The sequence below is a fragment of the Morus notabilis genome, unplaced genomic scaffold (genome assembly GCF_000414095.1).
Source record: "Morus notabilis unplaced genomic scaffold, ASM41409v2 Scaffold104, whole genome shotgun sequence".
Lineage (NCBI taxonomy): Eukaryota > Viridiplantae > Streptophyta > Magnoliopsida > Rosales > Moraceae > Morus > Morus notabilis.
The window spans coordinates 107,422-119,476 of record NW_010367119.1 but is presented as its reverse complement, the minus strand read 5'-3'; the positions used below and the strand labels follow the sequence as shown (position 1 = coordinate 119,476).

At 37.3% G+C, this 12,055-nt stretch overlaps 1 protein-coding gene across 1 annotated transcript; it reads left to right on the top strand.

Moving 5' to 3' along the window:
* The first annotated feature begins 4,864 nt into the window (after positions 1 to 4,864).
* On the top strand, positions 4,865 to 10,980 carry LOC21393244 (ABC transporter C family member 2). Its single transcript, XM_024174666.1, is given in 11 exon segments — positions 4,865 to 5,014; positions 5,171 to 5,578; positions 5,908 to 6,293; positions 6,641 to 6,821; positions 7,336 to 7,659; positions 7,911 to 8,667; positions 9,055 to 9,176; positions 9,546 to 9,649; positions 9,779 to 9,920; positions 10,052 to 10,475; positions 10,880 to 10,980. Coding segments are annotated over 11 exon segments (3,099 nt in total).
* Positions 10,981 to 12,055: the final 1,075 nt, after the last annotated feature.

Below are 12,055 nucleotides of genomic sequence, written 5' to 3'. Positions count from 1 at the left end.
TATTCTGTTACGCATATAAGGATGCCGAGTTGTGATAGATGCTACTGATTCTTATGTTCTTGTCGTGTAAGAATACTGAGTTGTGATAGATGCTACTGATTCTTATGTTCTTGTCGTGTAAGAATGCCGAGTTGTGATAGATGCTACTGATTCTTATGTTCTTGTCGTGTAAGAATACTGAGTTGTGATAGATGCTACTGATTCTTATGTTCTTGTCGTGTTATTCCTGATTTCATGTGATTCTCACTACTATTTCTCTGGTCGTTGGTTTTTTTTTTTTTTTTTGGGATGCTTAGAAAATGTTTAGCAGCGTAAGGAACTATCAAGATGAGCCTTGGACTTTATGTCTTAGTCTACAAAACTATTTTTCCCGCTTAACTTATTGTCCTTGCTAAACAAACCATTCCAAAGTGCCAACACAAATGTCTATGCCAATACCTCATTAAAAAGTGTGAAAATAACATATTTACGATATTTTATTTTGTGTTCTAATTCTTAAAAATGCTATTTCAAATGGGATATATTGTTATAACTTAAGTTTTGAAATTTGTCAAATACACTTTTAACTTTATATAATTCAAAAATGATAATGTTATAGTGATTAAACTAACATGTCAGTATATCAATAAAAGAATGTACATATATAATATTATATATATTATATACATATATATAATATCAATTAAAAGCAATCATACATCAAAATTCAGCATATGTTCTGTTTTTGCCAAATTTTGCACCAAATAAAGCTTATATCAAAATTAGTCCAAAAAAGTAATTAGCCAATAATTTCACTTCTCAAATACTAAAATTTATCATTTCCCACTAATTTGGCATTTAGAATGCTCCTCTAATTGTAAATGAAACAAGCTCCATATGAAATAAATCTTGACCATTCATTTCTCCATTTATGTCTAGAAACTTTTGTCTTTTCCTTAGCCAAAAAAAAAAAAAAAAAAAAAACGTTACTTTATCTTTTCCTACACCTGCATCTCAGCAATAATTGAAAGCACAATAATAGAATAGAAAACCGACCAAACGAGAGGATTCCACAATTGTTCATAGGAATAGATGTTTCTGAGTTTCATTGCGATGTTTGTGAACTAGCAAAACATACGCGTGTTCCTTTTTCTATCAGTAATAAAAGAAGCGTTTTTCCTTTTCAATTGATCCATAGTGATATTTGGGGTCCATCTACTATTCCTAATGTATCAGGGACTCGTTGGTTTGTCTCATTAATTGATGATTGCACACGTGTAACCTGGCTGTTTTTACTTAAACAAAAATCTGATGTCAGTCATATTATTCCCAGCTTTCACTCCATGATCCAAAACCAATTTGGGGTGAAAATAAAAACCTTTAGGTCAAACCATGCTAGGGATTATTTCAACCAGGTTTTATCACCCTATTTTTAAAAGGAAGGAATTATTCACACTTCTTCTTGTGTGGATACACCCCAACAGAATGGGATAGTTGAGAGGAAAAATGGGCACCTATTAAATGTCACTAGAGCCTTGTTGTTTCATGGGAACATGCCTAAATCCTACTGGGGGGAAGCCGTCTTAACAGCCACACACATGATAAATAGATTACCTTCCCGTGTACTTGACAACAAGAGTCCTATGGCAATTCTTAATACCCACTACCCTCACTTTAGAACCTCAAATGGCCATATACCCAGGATATTTAGATGTACAGCCTTCGTACATGTCCACCGCCCAAACAGAGGGAAGTTAGACCCCCGTGCAACCAAATGTATTTTTGTTGTCTATTCATCCACACAAAAGGGGTACAAATGCTATCATCCTCCATCAAGAAAATTATATATCTCAGCTGATGTTACCTTCTTTGAAAACAAATCTTATTTTTCTAAGTCCCATCTTCCGGGGGAGACAACTAACCGTGAAGATGGTACTTGGTCTAAGTCATTTGAGTTTTTTGAGCCACTTGATCTTCCATCTACCTCTCATTCCCCTTTAGCCATCACTCCAGTCATTCCATCAAGTCCTTCCCAAGAGCCCGAGTCTTCCAACACTGAAACTGCCGAGTCTTCCAACACAGAAACCGCCGAGTCTTTCAACACAGAAACCGATCCTACTTGTCAACCCTAAGAGCCTGTGTCCAGTCAAGTTACTGAGGTTCATCCAAGATTTTCTCAGGTGTATACGAGAAGGGCAAAAGCCCCAAACCTGACACAAGTCCAAGAGATCAACCCGAGTCCTGAGAATAAAGGCATGGTGAGTACAGATTCACTCCTAGACACTAAAACAGTTGAAGGTTTGGCAGATGACTCTCATTTGCCCATTGCCATCAGGAAAAAATCCCGAGAATGCTCCAAGAGGCCACTTTACCCTCTTTCCCATTATGTCTCACCTAAACACCTATCATCTTCCCACCAGAGGTTTATGGCTAGCCTAAACACAATCTCCACACCCAACACACTTTCAGAGGCATTATTGGAGGATGAGTGGAGGAATGCTATGAGAGAGGAATTAGAGGCTCTGGAAAAGAATCAAACATGGGAGAGAGTTGAGAGACCACAAGGAAAGAACATAGTTGATTGCAAGTGGGTATTTGCATTGAAGTATAAGGCTGATGGAACTCTTGAGAGATATGAAGCAAGGTTAGTTACGAAAGGGTACACTCAGACTTATGGGGTAGATTATCAGGAGACATTCGCTTCGGTGGCAAAAATGAATACTATGAGGACTTTAGTGTCATTAGCAGCCCACTTTGACTGGCCATTGCTACAATATGATGTGAAAAATACCTTTCTCCATGGAGACTTGGATGGGGAGATATATATGAGCATCCCGCCAGGGTTTGAGGGGAATAAAACCAGTGACAAAGTCTACAAGCTTAAAAAGGCTCTATATGGGCTATAACAGTCCCCTAGAGCATGGTTTGGCAGATTTGCTAAGGTAATGACAGATTCAGGTTATAGGCAAAGTCAAGGTGATCACACGTTGTTCTTCAAGCATTCGGCCTCAGGGGGAGTGACTGCCTTACTTGTGTATGTTGATGATATTATCGTGACCGGGAATGATGAGAAGGAGAAAGGTGACTTGAAGAGAAGATTGATTCAATAATTCGAGATAAAGGAACTTGGGAAATTGAAATATTTCCTAGGGATTGAGATGGCATACTCTAGACAATGCATCTTTCTATCCCAACGGAAGTATGTGACTGATCTTTTGATAGAAACTGGAAAGCCCAACACGTGGGGAAAGAAAAAATCGTCATCTAATTGAAGTTGCTAGAGCCCTAATGTTCACAATGCATGTTCCAAAATATCTCTGGGGAGAAGCCATCTTAACAGCCTCTCATCTTATAAATTGTATGCCATCAAAAATCCTCCAATTTCAAATCCCTATGTCTGTTCTTTTACAAACCTACCCGATGTTTCGATCTTTCTCCTTTGTTCCCCTTAAAATCTTCGGTTGCATTCCATTTGTTCATGTTCACTCTCGAGATCGTTCAAAACTTGACCCAAAAGCAACCAAGTGAGTTTTCATTGGGTACTCATCCACACAGCGTGGGTATAAATGCTACTCACCTTCTCTTCGTCGTATGTATGTGTCAATGGATGTTACCTTTCATGAAACTCAACCGTATTTCCCTGTGTCCCATCTTCAGGGGGAGATTCTAGAAGAAGATGGATCTTGGGAAGAATTTGATCTTCAAACACCCATGCCCTTACCACCGCCTACTTTACCTAGTCTAACCGAGCATATTATGCCGCAACTTGACCAAGGAAAAATATTGGAAACAGGGAGAAATAACTCAGTGGGAGATAACTCTCATAACTCCCAAAACCCCCAGTTGCTTGTTTATTCACGCAGGATTCGTTCTCAAGGTAGTAGCAAGCCTGATGCCTAACAAGGTCAGACGTATGAACCGGTCACTCTCCCAAGTTCCGAGCCTACTAGTAGTCCTGTTGATGTAGAATTGAGTAACGACAAAGATCTGGATCAGCCTATTGCTCTCAGGAAAGGTACAAGATCATGCACACAGCATCCAATTTCAAAATTTATCTCATATGAGAAATTGTCTCCCAATTTTTCAGCCTTCACTACTGCTCCGACAAATGTTAAGATACAAAAAGATATTAAGGAGGCTCTTACAGACCCGAAGTGGAGATTAGCAGTTCAAGAAGAAATGGGAGCCTTGGAAAAAAACGGTACGTGGGAGATTGTGGAGTTGCCTAGCAAGAAAAAAACTGTGGGATGCAAATGGGTGTTTACAGTCAAGTTTAATGCAGATGGGAGTGTCAACCGTTACAAAGCAAGGTTGGTTGCCAAAGGCTTCACTCAAGCTTATGGTATAGACTACAAGGAAACATTTGCCCCCGTTGCCAAACTCAACTCCGTAAGGGTACTCTTATCTCTGGCTGCTAACCTTGATTGGCCAGCAACTGGATGTAAAAAATGCATTTTTAAATGGGGATTTGCATGAAGAAGTGTATATGGATCCTCCGCCAGGGTTTGAGAAGAAAGGGAACTTAGTGTGTAAGCTGAGAAAATCACTGTATGGCTTGAAGCAGTCTCCGAGGGAGTGGTTTGAGAAATTTACTCAAGCTGTGAAGGAATGGGGCTTTACACAAGCACAATCTGATCACACTATCTTCTACAAACACTCTAAGGATGGTAAAAAAGCAATCCTTATAGTGTATGTAGATGATATAATTATTACTGGAGACGACCAAACTGAGTTAGAATCATTAAAAGGGTATCTCTCTAGTAAATTTGAATTAAAGGATCCAGGTGCCCTCAAGTATTTCTTGGGTATGGAAGTTGCCATGAGCAGTTCTAGAATTGTTGTTTCTTAAAGAAAGTATGTACTTGACCTTCTTCAAGAGACAGACATGTTGGGATGCAAACCAGCTGAGACACCTATGGAGCCTAATGCCAAGCTGGGACTTGAAGGCGGGAAGGAGATTGATCAGGAGCAGTATCATCGACTAGTAGGCAAGCTCATCTACCTGTCACATACCCGTCCTGATATAGCCTTTGCGGTAAGTGTTGTTAGTCAATTTATGCACTCACCCAAAGAAAGACACCTCGAAGTAGTCTTTAGGATTCTGAGGTATTTGAAAAATACTCCTGGAAGGGGATTGGTCTTCAAAGAGGGAGATCACAAGGCTGTAGAAGTTTATACGGATGCTGACTAGGCAGGCTCTTCAGTAGACAGAAGATTATCAGGATATTGCACTTATGTTTGGGGCAATTTAGTGACATGGAGAAGCAAAAAACAACCAGTGGTAGCAAGGAGCAGTGCAGAGGCAGAATTTTGGGCACTAGCACACGGTGTATGTGAGGGGATTTGGCTTAGAAGACTACTAAAAGAACTAAAGATCTTTAGTAATTCTCCTATAAAGCTCTATTGTGACAACAAGGCAGCTGTCAGCATTGCCCACAATCCAGTTCATCACGATCGAATGAAACATGTAGAGGTGGATCGTCATTTTATCAAGGAAAAAATTGACAATGTGAGCTTCTGCATGACGTACATCCCAACCAAGGAACAGACTGCTGATATCTTGACAAAAAGTCTTCACAAACCGAACTTTGAAGACCTGGTGAACAAGCTTGGAATGACAAATATTTACATTCTAGCTTGAGGGGGAGTGTAGGAATATTTGGTTATTACCGAATATCAATCATTCCATATTTGGAATGATTGACTTGTTATATTTCCCGATTACTTTGGGAAGTTAACAAGATTATGATGTATAGTAGATTTTTAGGGATGTTAGTTTCTAGTTTCCTTTTTCGTAGGCTAGTTTCCCTTTCCTGTAGAACATACTCTTGTATATATATGTGTTGTATCACCCTCTAAAATATATTGAAGAAAAGTCATTCTTCCTCCAAATTCACTTTTAATTATGTAATCCAACTTTTTCTCCAGGTTTTTAACAATTGTATCAAGCAAGAGTTACAAGGGAAAACCAGGTTACTAGTCACAAACCAGCTACATTTTCTTCCACAAGTGGACAGTGTTGTTGTAGTCTGTGATGGTATGGTTCAAGAGGAGGGAACCTATGAGGAGCTGGCTAAGAATGGAAAGTTGTTCCAGAAACTGATGGAAAATGCAGGGAAAATGGAAGAAGATGTAGAAGAGTTGATTGAAACCGAAAATTGCACTGAAAAAAGGTCAACGCCAGCTTCTAACGGGGTGGTAAATGAATCACTCGCAGATGCAACCAATTCAAAAAAAGGAAAACTGGGGAAGTCTGTTCTAATCAAGCAAGAGGAACGGGAAACGGGTGTTGTTAGTTGGAATGTCTTGTTGAGGTAACAAGGAATAACATTACTTTAGTTTTCATTTTCGATTTTGGTGGACTTACATGTTATTTACATCTATTGTAAATTCTGTGGCATACCCTCTGGTCTATGATCTATTCACCTATTAGTCTCTCCGTCCTTAAACATAAAATTGTTACCTTTTTTTTTAAAGAATGCAATGTTAACTTCTAAGTTAGTTTCAAATGTCATAATGGCTTAATAAAATTGCTTATTACATTTTTTTTAGCCTTATTTGATAGAAGTATCAAAAGAAAGAAGCTATATCTTTCGTCATGGAATTGTCAATTTGCCTAAATATGATATCTTGGGAATTCAGGCATTGGTTCTGTTTGCAGGTACAAAAATGCACTAGGAGGCCTATCGGTGGTCATGATTCTGTTTAGTTTCTATTTACTAACAGAAGTTCTTCGAGTTTCAAGTAGCACATAGTTAAGTTTTTGGACAGAACAAAGCAGTTCAAAAAATTATAAACCTACATTCTACATTGTCGTATATGCGCTTCTTTCATTTGGCCAGGTGTGTCTATCATTGTAACATATAATCCCGATCATTCTTACTTCTACAAGTTTCAACTCTCTCTAAAAAGCATATCGTTACTTTTTGTAATTAGACTTTCAGTGATTTATTTGAAGTTTATCTATTCCTAAGTAGATTCACGTCTTGATAGATTTTCAAGTATACTCTGGAAATCAAAATTATACAGAATCTCCACAACTGTTGTACAACAGTTACCTACTCACGAGTAGAAAATTTTTGTCCAAAACTTGCAAATAAATCAAGGGTGAAATAGTAGTTTAATATTACTATGAAGATTGGAGTCCCAATCTGGTAAGGGCCTTCCTTAATTTTCAAATTTATGGTGGGGCTCACGCTATCTCGCCCCATTTCAGAATCAATGTGGGTAAGTAAACGTGAGATTGACACATGTTTCCAAAATGTACGCATGCTATAATAGTAGAAACATAGTTATTCATTATAATATGCAATTATCACATGGTTTGAAAGCTGGTGTTTCTTATGTTTGTTTCAGGTCACTGTGACACTGGCAAACTCTTTTTGGTTAATCACATCTAGTCTTCGTGCGGCCAAAAGATTATATGACACAATGTTGCGCTCTTTACTAAGAGCTCCAATGGTTTTCTTCCACACAAATCCAACCGGACGGATAATCAATAGATTTGCGAAGGATGTCAGTGATATAGATCGGAATGTTGCGAATCTTATGAATATGTTTTTGAACCAGATGTGGCAGCTCCTTTCAACTTTTGTGCTCATAGGAATTGTGAGCACAATATCCCTCTGGGCCATCATGCCACTTATGATCTTGTTCTATGTAGCCTATTTGCACTATCAGGTAATTTTGATATTGTTTATCATTTTCCATTCTCACTTTTTATCCCAATTTAGACACTATTGAAATTTTCCTCACTGAAAGGTGCTGAGGACACCAAACCTAAAATTTCAAAATGTTATGAAACAAATTGATGATGTTAAAGTAAGTAAATCAAAAGATGAAAGGAACGCTTCTACTGTAAAAGCATGTGTGTGTATTTGATTTTATACCATAAAAATTTCTATTGACTATCATGATGCATATGCATATAGAGCACAGCCCGTGAAGTAAAGCGTATGGATTTCATTACAAGATCTCCAGTTTATGCACAATTTGGAGAAGCACTAAATGGTTTGTCAAGCATTCGCGCATACAAGGCATATGATCGGATGGCTTCCATAAATGGGAAGTCCATGGACAATAATATCAGATTCACCCTTGCAAACCTTAGTTCGAACCGGTGGCTCTCAATAAGATTGGAAACATTAGGAGGTCTCATGATTTGGTTAACAGCAAGCTTTGCTGTTTTGCAGAATGGAAGAGCAGACACCCAAGTGGAATTCGCGTCCACAATGGGTCTACTCCTATGTTATACACTAAACATCACAAATTTGATGAGTGGTGTACTTAGACAAGCAAGTAGGGCCGAAAATAGTTTAAATTCTGTTGAGCGAGTTGGCACATATATTGATTTGCTTTCTGAGGCTCCAGAAATAATTGAGAACAACCGTCCCCCACCAGGGTGGCCTGCGTCTGGAACTATTCAATTTGAGGGTGTCGTCCTGCGTTACAGGCCTGGACTTCCTCCAGTTCTGCATGGATTGTCCTTCGAAATCTCTCCAAGTGAAAAGATTGGAATAGTTGGAAGGACTGGTGCAGGAAAATCTAGCATGCTTAATGCATTGTTTCGAATCATTGAAATGGAGAAAGGAAGAATATTGATTGATGGTTGCAATGTTTCCAAATTTGGATTGACAGATTTGAGAAAAGTCCTTAGTATCATACCGCAATCACCTGTCCTTTTTTCAGGTATGCCATTTGAAAAGAGATTTCGATAAGTTTTAACTTATTTTTGATAGAAATGTTGATCAGTTTAACTTGCATATCTGAGTATTCTCACTTTCATTACCTGAAATATATATATATGGTTGAATGTGTGCAGATCCCTACATGCAGATACACATAGTTGTACATAATTTGTGTAGCAAATAACAAATTTAAGCCATCTAAAAGCACTATTACAACATACATACATGCATATAAATTCTTGTACAAAAAAAATAAAAAATAAAAAAAAATAAAAAAGCATCCATATAACCGATTAAGTAAGCTAAATTCTAAAACTGAGAACATTGCTTGCATGAACTGATTAGCATGCCATTTCTTTCTAAATATACAGTACTCTTTTTTATGTAGGAACTGTACGCTTTAATCTCGATCCTTTTTCTGAGCATAATGATCCTGATCTTTGGGAGGCATTAGAGAGAGCACATCTTAAAGATGTTATTAGAAGAAACCCTCTTGGTCTGGATGCAGAGGTACACCCTTGAGCTGTCATAATTGAGTTTTGTGAGGATGTTTTGATTCGCTGCTTTTTACGAATACATTGACTAAATATCTAACATCGCTGGAATTCCTTGTTGGAAATTTTCTCACTATTTTTTATTAGGCAAATACTTGAAAGAAAAACCGTGTCACTTTAGACTCGTCATTCGATCAATTTGAAATGTGTTGTACATGGATAAATAAGGAGCCCACAGAAGTTTCTGAATGTAGTTATTAGCTTGAAATTTATGGAAGTGATAAGAGAAACTGAACTGAATTTCTTTTGTTAAACTACCTCACAATAAAGATGGGAAAGATGAAAATTTGCTAAAAACAAATTTAAATTGTCTCTACGTGTCAAGGTTCTTGAGGGAGGAGAGAATTTCAGTGTTGGACAAAGGCAACTAATAAGTCTTGCAAGAGCATTGCTACGGAGATCAAAGATACTTGTTCTTGACGAAGCAACATCGGCCGTTGATGTTGCAACCGATGCTCTTATCCAAAAAACTATTCGTGATGAATTCAAATCATGCACGATGTTAATTATTGCTCACAGATTGAACACCATCATGATACTTGTTCTTGACGAAGCAACATCGGCCGTTGATGTTGCAACCGATGTTCTTATCCAAAAAACTATTCGTGATGAATTCAAATCATGCACGATGTTAATTATTGCTCACAGATTGAACACCATCAATGACAGTGATCGGATTCTTGTTCTTGATGCTGGTCAGGTATGCCCATAATGCCTTTCTAATTCCTCAACATTCATCACTTTCTTGCAAGGCAAGTCAAGTTTGTAACTCTTCGTTTGGTTCCAAGTGAATCAAATGTGGATTGAGGATTCTCAACCTTACCTTTTCAGGTTTTAGAATATGATACACCGGAAGAACTCTTGTTGAATGAAGAAAGTGCGTTCTCTAGAATGGTTCAAAGTACGGGGCCTGCAAATGCTGAGTACTTGCGCGGCTTGGTGCTGGTGGACAAACAAAACAAAACAGATGGTGAAGGCACCATGCAACTGGTTGGCCAGAGGAGATGGCTAGCATCATCCCGCTGGAGCGATGCTGATCAGTATGCACTGGCTGTTTCCCTTGCCGCTTCACAGAATGAACTTCAACGATCAGATATTAACGACAAGAACAATATCTTGACGAAAACAAAGGATGCGATCCTAACGCTGCAAGGAGTTCTGGAGGGAAAACATGACCAGGATATAGATGAAACACTAAATTATTTTCAGGTTCCAAGAGATAGGCGGTGGTCATCTCTCTACAGAATAGTTGAAGGTACATCTTTAATCACTATGCACGTGTAGTGCATTCCATGGATTAAACACCAAATAAAAAATAAATAAATAACAAAGAAAAGCAAAAGGATCCACAAATGCTGACTTGGTAATTACTTTCCAAGTTTCAGGCCTTCATGTTTTCATTTGGACATAAAGGATTTTCCTATGAAAGATTAGACATATTAAGAGACTTTCATAACCAATAATTTGCCCATTGTCTTCCTAGATGTTTAAGCACATCTTTATTATTCACATCTTGAAGAGTTGTATAGAAAGCTTGTTCAATTTGGTGTCCAAAATCAATTTGTTCAAGCTTGTTCCTGTCATAGAAACTTGTATGCTTTTTTAATCCAAATTCTCATCAAATATTGGGTTTTTTTTTTTTTTTTTTTTTTTTTTCAGGTCTTGCAGTGATGAGCAGGCTGTCTCAGCAGAGCAGGCTTCGGCGTTTAGAAGATGCCTTTGATGATACATCCATAGACTGGGACCAACCCAAAATATAGGGACTACTTTTATTTTTGTTTTTGTTTTTTTAATTTTTTTTAGGTTCTCTTTTGTCGTTCAATGAAACGAGAACTCCTAATTCCTTTAGGAAAAGGAGTTGGAAAATAGGCATTCCTTGCTCATCTATAGATAAAAGGGTAACAAATCATTTGTGCACATTTGTTGTTGTAATGGTAGGAAGGATTAATATACGTGCATAAATTGATGTTCACATCATAATCATGTGAAACAAAGTCCACCATGTTGGTTTTAACAATATGGTGGACTTATTATTATTATTTTTTAATTCACACAATCATAATTTAAAAAAAGAAAAAAAAAAGGAAGAAGATTCTATTTCATTGAAAATTACATTACGAAAATAACATAACCCTTTTTTTGAGCGACATGGTGACGTATGTGGTGGCTAAATAGAGAAAAGTTGAAGAGATGTAAAAACAAGACTAGAACGAGCACTCAAGAGAAATGCACTTGAGAGAAATACCGCAATATTAAAGAAAAATGATCTTACACAGACACCTACTACCATACCAAAAATTCCAAATATATCCTTAATAGTGTCATACTAAGATACCAAAATTAGCCATTACTGATTCATGATATCCTATCATGATACTTTTAGGCGTCCAACTGCGATGATAAAAACTTGGTACATTGAGGATTGCCCGTGTCCTTCTATTACACTTAGAATCAGCACACTTTGGTATTAAAAATTCCAGCGACAACCGATAGCCATCAATATCCTACCATGATACGTAGAGTGAGATATTCTGATGTGATACTAAAAATTTCAACAATCGGCGATAATTGGTGTCACGACTTTAAAGATGAGACCGTAATTATTGAGATTTAATTTAAAATTTAATTTAATGAAATTGAGTTGTTTAGCAAAAATTATAAAAATAAATACATAAATATCAATATAGTTTACTCCGGAGACTTTATTTTACAAATAATATTTAAAACAGTCTATAAAGTCCAAGAAAAATAGTACAACTCTGGGACAATATCGACCAATACAATTTATATACAGAAATACAGTACATCTCAGAATTAAAACTATAAATTCGATAC